This window comes from Erpetoichthys calabaricus, chromosome 3 (assembly GCF_900747795.2).
Source record: "Erpetoichthys calabaricus chromosome 3, fErpCal1.3, whole genome shotgun sequence".
NCBI lineage: Eukaryota > Metazoa > Chordata > Cladistia > Polypteriformes > Polypteridae > Erpetoichthys > Erpetoichthys calabaricus.
Window position 1 is genome coordinate 311,147,609 of NC_041396.2, and position 17,659 is coordinate 311,165,267.

A 17,659-nucleotide genomic window follows, 5' to 3' on the forward strand; every position below is an offset into this window, starting at 1 on the left:
CACCACAGAAGACCATTTTGTCTCCTTAGGTCCACCATAAAGGGATGAAGCAGACATGGAGTGGACAACCCAGAGCCCCAAACCTCCACCAAAGCACTGGGTGCTTGTCCATCACAGGCCACGGGGAGAACACGAGAACTGCAGACATTTATCAGGCTGCTTTGGAACGGAGAGGCCGCCGTGAAGGCTCTGCATGGACACATTGAATGGGAGTTGAACTTGAACCCTGGTTCAAGGGGCTCCTAGCATGTTATGCAGTTGAACTGTTTAAATGAACTCAGCTCATGATTTGCTGAGTCTTTAGTTGTGAAATCTGAAAACTGTATCTCCAGATGTTTAAAGAATTTTATGTTTACAGATTTTAGGTAAAATTCAACACATTACTTAAAAATTTATGATCAAATAAATAATTCTGTCCCAAAATAATGGAAAATACAATAATTATTTCACAAGTCACCAATAAACACTGAAGTGTTTGTATGAATTGCCAGGAGTCTCCTACATTTTCAGTTCTGTTTATTACACTTTGAATAAAGTACAATTTTAACATAAACTTCCTTCAAAACAATACAGTAAATGTGAAGTGATTACATTGTAAAGAAACATGTCCAAGTATTCCACTGCTAATATGAAAAATGAGCAAAGGCATATTGTACAAATAGTTTAAAATGTCTAAACACAGATACTTTTGCATTTTTTTCTTTACCATTTATAGTAAATTGAGCACTGAAGAAGCTGGGCTAAATATTTTACACGTCAGGATAATTTTAAGTGCTTTTCTGAACCAGGAATAAAGAAAAGCATAAAGAATTGGATTAACACCAAAGTTCACTTCACTTACCAACACTAAGACATTCCTGATGATATATGTGATGATGTTACTACTATCAGTAAAAAAATTGTATATATTAACAGGCAGCCAGCAGATAATAAAAGCCCCCACGACTACTCCTAATGTTTTTGCGGCTTTTCTTTCAGATGGTTTTGATATTTTACTGTCACTCAACTCCACAGTTTGTCTCTTTTCTATCATACAGTTGATGGCTCTTGAATGGCTTCTTGCAACTACAAATATTCTGATATAAAAACCAATCATCAGTGAATAAGGGATAAAAAAAGTAATGAGTAAAATAAAAATGGCCATTTCATTAAAACAAAATACTGCGCAAGCTCCTTCACATTCCTCTACGTCAATATAACTCAAACATAAAGCTATGATTGTAATGAAAAGTGCAGACAGCCACACTACAGCAATGCTGATCTTTGCAACAGTTAAAGTTATTTTTGAGCTGTAAAAGAAAGGATGGCAGACAGCAATGTAGCGATCAATGGATATTAAAACCACATTATATATCACAGATATGCTAAGAATATTTGCAAGTGCCTGATACAAATAACAATAAAGAACTCCAAAGTACCAGCAAGTTTCAATCATCTGAACCAAAAAGAAGGGCATCACAAAGAAACCTGTTAAGAAATCGGCCGCTGCGAGTGAAAGGATCAGAAGATTAGTCGGCGTGTGCAGCTGAACAAAATGAGAAATAGAAATGATGACAAGAAGATTTCCAAAGACTGTCGATGAAAGACACAAGAAAGTGTAACAAAGTCCATAAACGTCAGTTTCATAAATCAGTTTAGGACAAGATGTATTACTGTGAGGAAAGCAAAGACCAACTTTCACTTGTTTAAACTCCATGTCTGTCCCCTGACTGAGCCGTCCTGCCTGCACACTGAGATGTTTATACACTGAGGCCCTGCGACTGCCATATTCTCTCTGCTGACGTAATTCACATGAGGCGTCTCTCTGCTGTGTTTGCTTCACAAATTCTCTCAGGATGTTTGTTTGTTCATTTCAGTTCTTACTCACTAATGAGTTCATCATATCTCAGATGTCTTCATTATATTTGTTTGTCAGGAGCCGCTCAGGGCTGCGGTGGTCTCTCCTCATAGCTCCACAGTGGTCCAGCTGCTGGCTCTCTGCAGTTTCCTTCTTCTCCTCTGTCTGCTGTTTTTGTTTTTTTGTTCTCAGTCACTTTGACTTTCTTTCCTCATCACAGCGAGCAGCACATTAAATCAGCAGGTTCAGATGAGCTGAGGTTGTGCCCAGTGGTGGTCTGACACTCCATGCTGTCCTGTGCTGCTCAGAGCCCCTCTGACACTTGTGAGGTGACCCTGCATGGAGTGTGCTGGACCACCCTGTGCACATGAGTGGCCCAAACAGACAGACAGACACACACACACACACACACACACACATACAGTGTACAGTAACAGCTGTGTGTTTTTCTCTTTTCCGGACCCTCACATTAAATTCCAGACAGTATTCCCCCCGTTGCTCTCTGTCAGTCTGACGTTGTGCTGATTGTCTTTGTCTGATTTACTGGACGTCTTTCTTTTCTTAAATCATCAAACACACAACATGCATTTCTCTGTGGCAGTGGCAGGTAAACGCTCAGAATTCAAATACAGCAGCACTAACTGATGTGCATTTTTATTTTGAAGACATTGGGAAGTATTTTCTGCAACAATGAAAATGAAAATTCTAAAATTAAAATGTAGCGCCTGTTTTGCAATTTCATTTTTAAAGTCTGCAGCCAAAAATGTTGCCAAAATAAAAATGAAAATGAAATGCCCCCCATTTGCAATTTCATTTTCAGCCTGGACAGCAATGAAGCACCAAAAATGAAAAGTAAAACGCATTTCCATTTTACATTTTCATTTTCAAGTTCTCAATGGGCGTTCATGGGCAGGGCTTTGCACCTCGATTTCCCATGATTCTTTGTCCTTCAACAACAACAACAACAACATTTATTTATATAGCACATTTTCATACAAAAAGTAGCTCAAAGTGCTTTACATAATGAAGAGAAGAAAAATAAAAGACAAAATAAGAAATTAAAATAAGACAACATTAATTAACATAGAAAGGAGTAAGGTCCGATGGCCAGGGTGGACAGAAAAAACAAAAAAAAACTCCAGAAGGCTGGAGAAAAAAATAAAATCTGTAGGGGTTCCAGGCCACGAGACCGCCCAGTCCCCTCTTCATAGCTGTAGAGCCCTTTTGATCGATAGAATACTCCTCACTTCAAAGAGAAACCCTCTCACAAAATCCGAAGACCACCCATAATTGTAGTTCTGAAATACTTAATGTGCTATTTATTTTCAATATTTAACATGACAGAAATTAGCCTTAGTTTATTATGTCATAATTTACATTTATTTACACCGAGGTATAAACGGGACACTTTGTATTTTTGTAATATTTTTTGGTGTAGCATCAGTACAAAAAAGCTGTACAATAAAAAATACGAGAGGACCGCCATCTCCAACATACAAGTTCAATTTTGATTGAATTGGCAGCAGCTGTTCAATGATGCCCTGCGGTGGGCTGGCGCCCTGCCCGGGGTTTGTTTCCTGCCTTGCGCCCTGTGTTGGCTGGGATTGGCTCCGGCAGACCTCCATGACCCTGTAGTTAGGATATAGCGGGTTGGATAATGGATGGATGGATGGATGTTTGATGATGACAGACGTACGACTTTACAGGAGTTTGTGTGTTGTGTTGTTGTCATTCCCCTCCTCATCGACACAGACAGTGAAGTGGTCCTCACTGCACGAGTTTTTATGTGACACACAGGTGGTCTGTTCATTCTAACATCACATGAGGTCTCCTCATCTCTCTTTGTGTCAATGAAGCACCTTGTAGTGTCAGTAGTCACTTTTTTATGTTATTTATCTGCATAGTGCAATGCCTTTTGGGGGAAAGCAGGTCAGCAGGCTTTAGGTCATAAACCAGCTCTGTCCAGGGAGCCCACCCATTGTCAGACACTCACATCTTCACAAGAACTAAATGTTAGGTTTGAATACACAGTGGCAGGTCTGAAACTTGAAAGTACTGCATATGAGAAAGTCTTGGGTGTTATAATGGACTCATCACTATCAAATACCAGACAGTGTTCAGAAGCCATTAAGAAGGCTAATGGAATGTCAGGTTATATAGCGCCCTGATATATACAGCAAATATCCAAACCATTGTATCCACCTTAATATAATTTTTTGTCTGTTCTTTTTATCCAGTTGCTATTTCTCTGTCATTCCAACATCTGGTGCTTCACAAGCATTTAAAGAAATACAATGCATCACATTTGTCATTCCAACAGATATATGGCATATAAGAGAGACATATGAAGTGTCTGTCTGTGTTTCTGTGTATCTGCGTGTCTGTCAGGTTGCTCTATCTATGTTATAGAACTTTTGGTAAGGGACTCATAAAAGTAGTGCTATTGTTTATGATGCACCATCTTTTGAAATGACAAATGCAGTGCACTTTCTTGCTTCCTGAATTACAAAAAAGCATTCCAATAGATGGTGCATTGAAAATGTTAACACAGAATATGTCAAACAGAGAGTAAATGCCGGACGGACAAAATCAGACAACTGTATCTGAAGAGGAATGAGCTTCCATGAAGGAAAGAGGTTAAATGCATAAACATATGATGAGCCAGAGCAAAATACCCGCTGCTAAGGAAGTCTGGTATAAAACAAATCAAGATGTAATGCATCAGACCTGGGATGATGATTTTCCTATGGATATGGATGTGCAAATTTAAGGATGCCCGTGCACATGCAATGCAGTAGAAAACCCAGAAGAACATGGGGAGTGAAATCATAAGAACACCATGGCCATTGCAGCAGTGCGGGTCTAGGAGACACCAAAACCAACCAGAGCCAGACAACAGTATGATGTTCAGGGTCGGAGGTCACAGAGGCTTACGGTCAAGGGAGCCCCAAATCTTACCACAACTCACAGATTGCCTTAAATTACAACATAGGGATGGTAGGGAAGCATATAGCAGGAGTCTGAGAATTTAGTTCAAATATACAAAACGATACAATTTATTTTTGTATAGCCCAAAATCACACAAGGAGTGCCGCAATGGGCTTTGACAGCCCCCAAGCCTTGACTCTCTAAGAAGACAAGAAAAAACTCCCAGAAAATCATTGAAAGGAAAAAAAATGGAAGAAACCTCAGGAAAGGCAATTTGAAGACAGACCCCTTTCCAGGTAGGATGGACGTGCAGTGGGTGTCAAAAAGAGGGGTAAATACAATACAATACAATACACAGAAAAACACAAGTAATCCTTAATACAATGTGATGGTACAATAGTAATATTATAAGTACAGAGCAAAATGCAAGAATAGGATATCATGTAATATGATTCAGATTTGTTCAGAGTCTTGGAGACCTCAGCCATCAAGTTGCCTCCCCCCACTGGCCATTCCACAGCGGAGTCAGTGGTGGGCCGGCCAATCCAATGAAAGGACCCATCTACATGACAATTCCAGTGCTCCAGCATCAGAGATGACTTTTCCTTAGGTAGGCAGACAACTTCGCAGGTGGGCAGTAGTACCCAGTGCCACATTTGAATACCAAGGATAGAAACAGAATAGAGAAACAGAATAGGTGAGGGTTAGTAACAAATTCTATCATATTACTTATGTTTTAGTGCCAAAGACTAACAGAGATACAGTCTGTACAGTTAATCACCAGCTCTAGTCAGGGTGTGCTAAACTGAAGTTGTGAGTTTTCAGTCAGGATCTGAAAGCTGAAACTGAAGTGGCATCTCTTATAGTAGCAGGCAGACCATTCCACAGTTTAGGGGCCCTGTAACTAATAGCTCAACCTCCCACTGATATTTTATTAATCTCTGGAATCATAAGCAGACTGGCATCTTGAGATCTTAATGTGCGCTCTGGTTTGTAAGTCATGTTAAGTTCAGACAAGTAAGCCAGACCTTGGCCATTTAAGGCTTTATATGTTAAAAGGAGTATTTTGAAATTTGCCCTAAACTTAAACGAGAGCCAGTGTAGGGATTTAAGAACTGGAGTTATGTGTTCATATTTTCTTGTTCTTGTAATAATTGTTGCAGCAGCATTTTGGATTAACTGGACTCTGCATAAAGAATAATTTGAACATCCAGCGAACACCGCATTGCAGTAGTCAATCCTACTAGAAATAAATGCATGAATTAATTTCTCAGTATTCCGCATATTTAGAAAATGCATTAATTTCCCAACATTTTTAAGATGGAAGAAATCTGATTTGGACAATTTTGTAATGTGCGCTTTAAATGACATGCTAGGGTTAAAGATAACTCCTAGATTGCGGGCTGATTCAGTAAAATTAATGGGGATTCCAACTGAGTTAAATGATAATAAAATATTGTTGTGATCAGCGTCATTTCCTCCAAAACAATTAACATCTCTGTTTTATCGGTGTTTAAAGACAAGTAGTTCTCATCCATCCACTCCTTTAATTCACTAACACAACTAACTAAAGACAACATCAGAGAAACTTCATTTGATCTAAATGAAAGATATAACTGGGTGTCATCTGCATACGAGTGAAAATTAACATTATGTTTCCTAATGAGAGATCCCAGTGGAAGCACGTAAAGTGAAAACAGTAAAGGTTCCTGTACTGAGCCCTGCGGGACACCTATCTCACTTCTGTGTATAATGATGGAGTCCTGTCAGCACATTTCTGTACATATTGGAATCAATCTGATAAATAAGAACTAAACCAAGCGAGCACAGTGCCTGTGAGCCCAACATCATTTTCTAGCCTATGCAGTAAAATAAAATGGTCAATGGTGTCAAACACTGTGCTTAAGTCTAACAACATAATTAGAGTGGAGTTTCCTTCATCAGAGGATCTCAGAATGTCATTTACAACCCGCGTTAGTCCTGTTTCTGTACTATAACCAGTGTGGAAACCAGACTCAAATTTCCCAAATAAACTGTGATGCGTAAGGTGTGACTGAAGCTGATTAGCGACTACTATTTCAAGTATTTTAGAGTGAAAGGGTAAATTTGATATGGGTCTATAATTATTAAGTATGTGTGGGACTAGGTCTTACTCTTAAGTAATGGTTTGATGACTGACAATTTAAGTGCATCAGGTACAGTGCCATGCAATAATGAACTATTAATAATGTTTAGAAGAGGCGCTGCAAGAACATCCATTGTGCTTTTAACTAATATTGTTGGCACCAGATCTAGGGAACAAGTAGTGGGTTTCATTTTAGAAATTAAAGTTAAGACTTCCTACTACAAGATTCAAATTTCTAAACTATTGAATGCAAGGTGTGACACGGTCTGCCAAGCTAGTATGTGGCTTGCACTGTGATGATATCTAGTTTGTACTGCTAATGTCTGTTGGTATTTTGCACTGTAGGTCTGAATTCCTATTTGTTAATTTAGCAGATACTCTAAACAGTTCATGAGGATTTTTATTATTGTTATCTATTATTTTAGAATAGTAATCTGAGCGAGCTTTAAAGAGAGCTTTTTTATATTTTTTAAGACTCTTTTGCTCTCCAGTTTTCAATACTTTAATTTAAGAACTTAAGTGTTCTCATTAAACCAAGAGAGAGTTTCCATGTGCTTTGATCACTTTTTGTTTTAAGGGGAGCTACTGTGTCCCAGCATCTCTCAAGGTCATATTATATTGTGATGCTAGCTGATCTAAATTGTTTTCCACGTTTACATTTGATGTTACTGATCTAAATGGTTTTCCACACACTCGACTTACTCAAAGTATCTATAAATTTGAAGCAGAATTACAATCTAGATATCACACTGTCTTTGTTTTAATCTGTGAGTGTATTTGTAAGGGCAGTTCATTTAATGGACTAATGTTTACAATTTAAATTACAAAGCATTTCAAATATTGTAGTTAAAGATTTTTTGAGGTGGAGCAGACTAGCAAAGGGATATACATTTGGTGTTGAAAAGAAGGGAGACTTGTCTTACCTCCAGTTCTGGAACCAGTCAGGTCAAGATGCACATTCTGTAAATTTCATGGAAAACATCAGGTGTTCTAATTGTTTTCTCTGTGTTTTCTCTATTATCCCTTCTCCTGGTAGAGGACCCTATTGTTTCCAGATAAATGATGACTGTCACCATAGTGCAAGTGTGTTACACCCAGAAAATGAAGAGCAGAGGCAATAGGCTCAACTGTACACACTTAATCCATACAAGGTCACCAACAGGAGAATGTGTTGGGTGAAAAATTCAAAGTGCTGTCCTGCACTGATGAACTGGTTAAGATAATGGATGAGTTAAAATAATCCTTTCTCTCAAGCATGTAGAATGATGTTTGAAATTGAACAGGAATGCATGGAGGAGCAGGTGCTCAACCAATCACTGTTACAATGGAAAATTCACAGGATAGGAATAGTGAACCACAGAGATGTAATGCTGCAAAGATAAATGAGGCAGCCATCGTGTTGCAGCTCCCAGAAAGAAAACCACCTCTGGGGTGGGACCTCCTGATCTATTCTAGTGTAGATACAGGGAATGCAAATGGGGATGTCCAGAAGGTTAGTTCCTTTAATCCAAAATTGGATGCAAAGGTATATTCAACACTATTTCCATAGTGGTATCAGAGCTGGAGAGTACCAAGAAGATCAACTGTGGCAAATTCGAGGTTTCAAGGTAACACAAACACAGTATTACTTTGATGGCTAGGAATAAGGGATGATGCCTTCAACCAGTTTATGAGTGTGGAGAGGCTGAGCCAACAATAATGGGTTGATTCTTATATGAGGACAAAAGGAAATCAAATGAACTATGTTGCCAAACCCAAGTACAATTGAGAATTGAAGTGTACAATGGGTTGATGGATCACCTAAAAACAACTGCACTTTTACACACATTAGCACTGGGAAGGGTTTATACAATTACCGCAACACTACAATGAAGTCTAACGTATATGATGCAAAACTATCAGGATGCAATTTCATTAGTGTGCAGAAAAAGGCCTCCTGACCTTTTACTTACAATCGTGTGTAATCTGCGGAACAGGAGATTATAAAAAATTTAGGGCTAAGTCAGAGGCCAGAGTCAAGACCCAATATCGTTTAAGGAGTGTTTCAGCTTAAGCTAAAAGAGTTTATGGAGGATATCATGTAGAAGCAGATACTAGGAGTGGTTGTGACAAGAGTCCACATTATTGTGTTTCAGAAGAGAAGTCTGCTTCACGCACACATCCTTCTGTTTCTCAGGAGCAAAGATAAGCTCCTAAAATATACTGTATAGGAAAAAAATTAGATATGCTCAAAAAAATTTCCCAAAGGAATACTAGGAAGAGACATCAGCCAATAAGGCTGGATAGGTGAAAAAATGGTCAGTGTCGAAGAATTGGTGGTAGGACAGCAACGAGTGAATGGTTAGTAAATTACATCCCGTATTTGTATCTGTTCAACTGCCATATCAATGAAGAGACCTGAGCTACAGTGAAGAATGTGAAGTACCTTTTCAAATATGTATATAAAAGACATGAGTGTGTGAACGTTGTCATTAGAGAGTGTACGACTCTTAAACATATTGAAATTAGGCAATTTGTGAACTCTCAGTATATCAGCACCCACGAGGCAGTGTGGTGATCGTATTGATGTGGCTAGCAGTGACTTGCCTGGGAGAAAAATTAAGTATGTGCATTGGATATGGGCAGGGATAGGGATACCACCCTAAGAGCCTGGTTTAAGCTGAACAAGGACATACCCGGAGTGAGGGATTCTTTTTCCTGGGAATTGCATGAGCATTGCAGGTGTGAAGATACAAAGCAGAGATGAACAGTGAGAAGGCAGATAACAAAGATACCGATATTGTCTAAGATTGCTTTTCCTATATATCAAAGGGGCTTGAGAATCTTAGGAAAATGAAAGGGGTAGTCTATAGATCATTCATGAGGTTGCAAGAGCGAGAGGCCTTGTTAACGATGATTAGGTATGGAACAGGTCCTTGGAAGAGTCCATACTATTTGGGATTCTGCAGCAGCTGCTTAAACTCTTTACCTTCATTTGTGTCTTTGATACACCAATTAGCTCAGAAGAATTGTTTGTGAAATAGGTTGCGTGAGATGGTTGCACGTCCATATCAAGAGCATGCAGATGGCTGTGCTTTGTATGAAAACTGAGTGCTGTTTGACACAGAGAGAACTCTAATGTACCATGGAAAACAATGCAGGGATTTCTACCTACCTGTAACATGAGCTGTCATGTGATATACAAATCCTGAGGACTATTTTAATGCAGTTCATGAACTCAGCTGAGTGATGGTATTGGTTATGACTCTGAATACTCTTCAGTGGGATGCTTATGACCTTTCATTTCCTGTCTTATGTCAAGATCTGCATTCGAATTCTGCAGTTTCCATCAAACACGTTCACTTTTCAGCCCTGCTGTTTTGCTCAGCCTTTCATTCTTGTTATTTATGCTCAGATAAATATTGCATAAGTTCACATGTATTCCTTTTGTTGGACACATCAAAAGTTGTTAAGGCTTTCTTTCTCTTTAGTTTTTCAAATGGCTGCAGGGTTCCTGTAAAGCACAATGAATCCTATGACTTAATGCACAGAAAGTGTTCATTTATCTTGGTAAAACTTTTAAAATTATAACAGCACAATACAGAGGTGTGTGCTTTTTCATGTGTTTTGATATTTTATTTCTTTGTAATGAATGAGTTAGCAAGGATTTGAACACAAGTGATTATTAACAAAGACCTGATGCTTTATGATTTTAGATACACCTCAGCATGTTGATTTCAAACACGTGAAAATTCTTTGTGTCAAGTCTTCTCACAAATCTCAAACAATGCTGTGCTGTTCAAGTGTAATGCCATTATATAAATACACACAGCTGAAGTCATTTTCAGGTTAAATTCCTTGACTTTGCTGTCTTGTGTCAGTACTCATCTCAAGTTTCTCCAGTTTGCACTGAGATTTTTTTTTATTTATTCCCTTGACGTCTCTTCTTTTCCCCTAACCACAGGCCGATAAGTTGCAGGTTACACAATCCATTCCTCTTATGAAGTATGTGCTGCTACAGACAGACGTCCATTTCACAAAGAGGGTATTTTTTCTGCAGTCAGAAGAGAAGACAGACACCTTTTGCAGACAAGTGGGGTTTAGAAGGTCAAGACTTTAAATAGCATAATTTTATTTGTAGTTGTGTTTACTCAAAAATACCAAAGTTCTGCAGCTTTAGTATGCTTCATGGGATTCTGGCAATTGTGTGACACGTTGAAATCATTCCACAGACAAAATATATTTATTTTTAAAAGCTTTAGTAAAAATTGAAAGGTAAAAAAATGTTCACACAAAAATAGAGATAAAAATCAATAGAGCTAAGAAAAGAAAAGTTGTTGTTTAAGAAAAGTTCTGTTTAAAACTTATATATCCTGTTTGTTTCTTTAAGTTTTCTCATACAGTTGAACCATTTCTTAATGGTCAGAAAACTGTATGCTTATACCATTTACATACTGCAAATGGGTCTATCAGTCCATACTGGCATTCAGTCTATTCCAAAAACACTGACTTAATTAACACACTCTATTACAGATATAGCTAAAAAAGTTCTGTCTCATATTAACTATTGGGGTACAGGCTATACCATATTCCATAGCTATGAAAGAAAATGATATTCTTTTCTGCTTAAGCAAACACTAATATAAATTTAACTTAAAGCATTGACTTTCTAAGATTGGCCCTTACACTATTTTTAAGAAGGATCAAGTTCGAATCACCATTATTTTAACTTTCCACTTGCATAAAAGTGAAGCTCGTGAACCATTGGTTATCTTTGTGCATGTTCATCTCATGAATGGATACTGATATGGTCTGTGAAAATTATATTAGATAGAGGGGGCAAGGGGAGTTCAACCTGGCCCTCACAAACTTTAAAAAATCATCAGAAAATATTAATTCTATCATCTGTTGAACTGAAGAGAAAAACCAGGAAAGAAGACAAGCAGAGCAAATACAGCAACACAACCATTAAGAGACTAAAAGGCCTCACACCTTCAGGTGTGTCGGCCTGCATCATCTGTGACAACTCCTTGAATAGCCAGCTTGCATGTCTGATTTACACACCCAATTACCTCTTTATTTGCTTTCACTTTTTTGGTATATTAAAAACATTTAAGAATGTTAAAATCACTAATGATGCAATAAAAGTGTATTGCCTGCTCCCCTTGCATGCATTAGTATTTTGATCTTGCGATCAGGGTTTACAGAGAACAGAGGAGATGTCTTCTAATAGGTGAAGTGTAGCGCAGTAGCAGTCAGTCCTGCGTGAAGTCGGAATCCATAGTCCTTGGTGAACTGCATTGTGTCTGCGGGCTGCGTCTCATTCCAGGCCAGGTGAATGCAAGAATAAGAGAACCAGAGCAAAGGTAGGGGACATGTGTAAGGGTCTATGTAACAAAGAATCCGGGTGTGGAAATAAACATATTTCATGTTATGGGGATGTTATTGGGGATAGGGGTCCTCTCCTCAACATTTTGATTTTGTTCCATTCCTTGCAGCCCCACTTCTGCTACCACCTGCTGAATTTTGCTTCCAGTGTTTCATAAAAAGTCCTTTTAAACTCCTTTTGTTCTTGAACTTGAAAGAACAATATTAGAGTTTTATAAAAACCCTGCAAATGTGATAAATTTCACTCATTTAACTACAGGCATCTCATTCCTGGAAATGCAAATAATGCACAAGTGTCTCATTTAACACAATCGAGCTCTGTTAAAAATCTACAGGACAGAATCTCAGCCAGCAGTGAGTCCAGTATACAGTAAGTTGCAGAGCTTTATAGGTTTCAGTTAGCATGAGACGCTGCATGAGACACTCAGATTTGTGCTCCAACCTGCAGCTACCTGCAGTTGATCTAACGGGACTAAATTGTTAGCTGTCTTGAAGTGTGACTTATCTATTGTAAAGATATACAAAAAGGCAGAAAAAGGTTTAGGGAACCATCTCCTATATTGTACAGCATACAATACAAAGCAACAGAGAAATTCAATAAATGGCTCCAGAACAACGTCTGGTTCCATATAAGAGATGCCCCTTCGGTCTCAGCTTTTAACACTAGAATTACCAGAGTCTACGAAAAAACTCGTAGATCCGGCCCACCTTAAAACCGTTCTCACCTCTCTTTTGTCTTCTAAATTTGCCGATTAAGAGGAGCAGCGAGCCGCCGGCTATTCCATCCCCACCGTCGCAGAATGTTCACTAAGTTTTCCCAGCTCATGCCTTGTTTGATTACCTGGGAGTGACTGAACTGCTGGAGTTTTAGAATAGAAATAATACATCGCTATTTGGAATACATGCATTTCATGCGTGTTCCGTTTCTACAGTAATCTATGTAAACACATTGCTAAAACAGAAACTTTTTCATATTTTAGTAATAAATGTTACAAAATGTAGGCATAAACTATAGAATGTATAAAGCCCGAGTTCCTAAGATCAAATAAACACTTCCACAAAAGCTTCACACACCATACAACAACTTCCGTGGCGTAGCGCGCTAAGATTTGCCTCTCACACACCGAGTAGCTTTTCTCTGCCTCACAAACATGAGTTCAATTCCCCACTGGGGATAAAGTGTTACTTCTTTTTTTTCTTTTTAACCTCAAACGGACATAAAATTTGTAAATTGGTATGCACTGTCAGTTAATGAGATCGTTATATTTTCATGTGGGATGCTCCTTTTAAAATATTTTTTTAACAATTGAGACTGCAATTAACATGAACAACTGTCCTTATAACTTATTTTTTTCAAGATCCATAACACACAGACAGACAGAGCACTGCGTAATACAGAGACAGACAGGCAGAGATATACAAACAAACAGGGAAGGCACATGTACTGAAAGAAAACAAAATCAACATGTGCGTTGTTTCTGCAGCACTGAATGAGCTCACCCGCTCTAACATCACCCCTCCCCCGATCTGGCTCTCTAAGTAACAGCGCAAGTAACGACGCAAACCAAGTGTAATCAAGAGTCCTGGTTCGATCCCCACTCACTCCTATATTTTGCCGTTTTTTATTTTTGCCGGGGAATCGAACTCAGGTCTGTGAGGCAAGGAAAAGCTGCTCTGCGCTAAGAGGCAAATCTTAGCGCTCTACGCCACAGTAGCTGTTGAATCATTCTTGAAGCTTTTGTGAAAGTGTTTATTTGATCTTTGGAACTCGGGCGTTACATATTCTATAGTTTATGCCTACTACATTTTGTAACATTTATTACTAAAATATGAAAAAGTTTCTGTTTTTACAATGTGTTTACACAGATTACTTTAGAAACGGAATCCAAATAACGATCTATCATTTCCACTGTAAAACTCCACTTCACTCCCAGGTAAACAATCAAGGCATGAGCTGGGAAAAGTTCGCTCACGTTCTAAGTCGGTGGGGGGATGGAATAGCCAGCTGCTGGCAGCTTGTCTTTTATCAGCACATTTAGAGGACAAAGGATGCTGGTGGAGAGGTGTGAACGGATTTAAGAAGCGATTTAAGGTGGGCCGGATATACAAGTTTTTTCGTAGGCTCTGGTAATTCTAGTGTTAAATTCCAGCTGAAGACTCACTACTTCAGTTTAGCACACCCTGACTAGAGCTGCTGATTAACTGTACAGACTGCATCTCTGTTGGTAGTCATTAGCACTAAAACATAAGTAACATGATCATTAGAATTTGTTACTAACCCTCACCTGTTCTGTTTCTCTTCTCGGTACTTAAATGTGGCACTTGGTGCCACGGCCCACCTGTCAAGTTGTTTTGCCTGCCTAAGGTAAGTCATCCCTGATGAAGGATCACAGAAATTGTGGGTTAGAGGGGTCCTTTCATCGGATTGGCTGGCCCAGCGCTTTTTCAGTTGTGGAATGGCCAAATGGGGGAGGCAGCTTGATGGCTGAGGTCCCCAGGACTCTAAACAAATCCAAATCATATTATGTGATATCATCTACTGTTAAATTCTGCTCCGTATTTATAACATTTTTATTTTTATACTGTATTGAGGATTTGTTCTGTTTTGTATATTGCATTGTATTGACCCCCTTCTTTTTGACATCCACTGCACGCCCAACTTACCTGGAAAGGGGTCTCTTTTTGAACTGCCTTTCCCAAGGTTTCTTCTATTTTTCCTTGTCTTCTTAGAGAGTCAAGGCTAGGGGGCTGTCAAGAGACAGGGCTTGTTAAAGCCCATTGCAGCACTTATTGTATGATTTTGGGCTATACAAAAATAAATTGTATTGTATTGTATTGCATGTCCAAAACAAGGACAACTAAACACAAAAGGACTTGGGCTTTTATAGTAGCCAGGGAGGAAGAGGTGGGGTCCAATAATTGAAGCTGGAAGTGACCTTGGTAGGAGACATGGTTCGGCAAAGGAAGCAGAAAGTACTCTATGTTGGCTTCCCTTCGAGGGATAGAAGAAGAGGAAAGGTTAGTGCATTCCACCCTCGGTTAAGCCCTTAGTCTGCCTCCCAAGCACACGTGTGTGACATGGCCTCTCCCTCAGCCCAGACCCATTGGGTTGGGTGCCCCAAACTGAGAGGTTGTGAATGCTAGATAGGGCATCAGCATTGGCCTGAAGAGAACCCTTGCAATAAACAACTGTGAAGCAATATGTCTGTAGATCCAAAAACCACCTTGTGACTCGCGGATTCGTTTCTTTACGTTGAGCCATCCACTGAAGAGTGGCAGGGTCAGTGACAAGGGTAAAGTCATGTCCCAGAAGGTAGTATTTCAACTGTGTCACTGCCCATTTGTTCGCTAGAGCTTCTCTCTCGACTGTGGCATACCTGGTCTCCTGATCCAGCAGTTTCCAGCTAAGGTACATTATGTGGTGTTCAGCACCATTGATGGTTTGGCTCAATACGACTTCTAGTCCTGCATCCATCTGGAGAATAAAAGGCAAAGAGAAATCTGGCACTTCTAGTATGGGTGCTGACGTAAGGGCCTGCTTGAGGTCGCTGAATGCAATATCTGTCTTATCATCCCATACCACTAGATTAGGAGCATGCTTCTTCATGAGATTTGTTAATGGCTTGGCCATTTCTGAGAAACAAGGCATGAATTGACCATAGTACCCTGCTAAACCGAGGAAGGCTTGAACCTTCCATCTTCAGACAGGGCCAGTTTAGTATGGAATGGACTTTGGAGCACTGAGGTTTGACAGTACCCCTGCCAACTAGATAGTACAAATATTTGGCTTTGGTCATCCCAAAGAAACATTTGTTTGGGTTGATTTGGAGTCAAGCTTCTGCTAGTGTTCGGACCACTGCTTAGACCTGCTGTACACCCATGTGCTGGAAAAAATGAATACGTCATCCAGGTAGACAGCACTATAGGTGTTGTGAGGCCGGAGCACTTTATCCACCAGATGCTGAACTCCAAAAGGAACAACACGGTGCTGCCAGTGCCCACTAGGGGTGCTAAACGCAGGAGTGCTAAACGCGGTCTTTACTTTTGTGGACACTGTTAAAGTAATTTGCCAGTTTCCCTTTGTCATGTCAAGGGTGGTCCAGTATTGTCCCTTTCCTAACCACTCAAGGAGATTGTCTGCTCGGGGCATCGGATAGGCATCAAATTTTGAAACTTGATTAAGCCAGTGGAAGTCGTTACAGAACCTCCAGGAGCCATCCAGTTTAGTGACGAGAAAAATCAGACTGGATCAGGTGGTATGGCTCTCTTCGAACACCCTTAGGTCAAGCATCTGTGAGATCCCAAGCTCAACTTTGGCGCATTTGGCTTCCAGGAGGCGGTAGTGGCGCTCCCTGACGACTACCCCGGGCTCTGTCACTATGTCATGCTCAACCAGAGAGGTCCACCCAGTTGTTTCACTCGATAGTCAATGTGCTCCTTCCTCTTCTTAGCCTTGTAGGTGCCTTGCCAATGGGCCAGTAATTTGGAGTGAGAAGTGGGAATGATGACCGTGACACGATCTGCATGGTTAAATTCACGGAGGTTCGTGCCCTGGTCATAACAGTGAGCCTGTGCTGCTTGAGCTTTTGCCATATATTTTCTTAGTTTGGGTCGGATTTTGTCTAATCTATGTCATAATTGTACAATACATTCAAGCATGTTTGTGGAAGGGAGGGCCAACTCCTCCCAACCTTCCTTTAGAATGCCCAATATGCCTTGGGGTTGCTGTCCGTATAATAATTCAAAGGGGGAGAAGCCAGTGGAGGCTTGTGGTACTTCCCAGTAGGCAAACAATACAAGTGGGAGTAAATGGTCCCAGTTTTTCCCTTCCTCGCTTGTGTAGCAAGTCTTTGAGAGTTTGATTATACCTCTCCACTAAGCCATCGGTTTGTGGGTGGCGCACTGAAGTCTTCAGATGGTTTATTTTCATTAATTTGGCCATCTCCTTGAACATTTCTGAAGTAAAAGGCATCCCTTGGTCCTTTAAGACTTCCTTAGGGATGCTGCATAACGCAAAGACCCCTACAAGTTTCCAATAGATTGACTTGGAATTGGCTGAGTGCAAAGGAACAGCCTCCAGGAAATGGGTAGCATAATCTACAAGGACTAAGATATACATATCCTCAGGCTGAGGGTTCCAGGGGTCTCACATTGTCTACCCTGTTCTCTCAAAGGGAATGTCTATTAAGGGAAGGGGAACAAAAGAGCACAGTCCCTCCAAGGAATCTGTCACAGTTGAAACTCTAGACAGGAGCTACAATAGCGACAGACCTTCTCATTGATTCTATGGCAATAAAAGCGGAACTTAACACTAGATTTCCTGAAGCCAACGGAAAAACTCTCCGGCAAAAACGTTCTCCCAGACTCAAGTCTTTTTTATCTTGGTGTGAGGTGCTGGAGTT

The 17,659-nt window shown here is 39.9% G+C and overlaps 1 protein-coding gene across 3 annotated transcripts in view; it reads right to left on the minus strand.

Annotated features, from left to right (window-relative positions):
• Nucleotides 1–676: 676 nt before the first annotated feature.
• Nucleotides 677–17,659, minus strand: part of LOC127527252 (trace amine-associated receptor 13c-like) — a 225,775-nt gene continuing 208,792 nt past the window's right edge. For all 3 annotated transcript variants that reach the window (XM_051925362.1, XM_051925361.1, XM_051925360.1), the window contains exon 2: nucleotides 677–1,467. In XM_051925362.1, coding sequence (XP_051781322.1) covers nucleotides 710–1,467 — 758 coding nt within the window. In that variant the 3' untranslated portion in view covers nucleotides 677–709. The remainder of the gene's footprint in view (nucleotides 1,468–17,659) is intronic.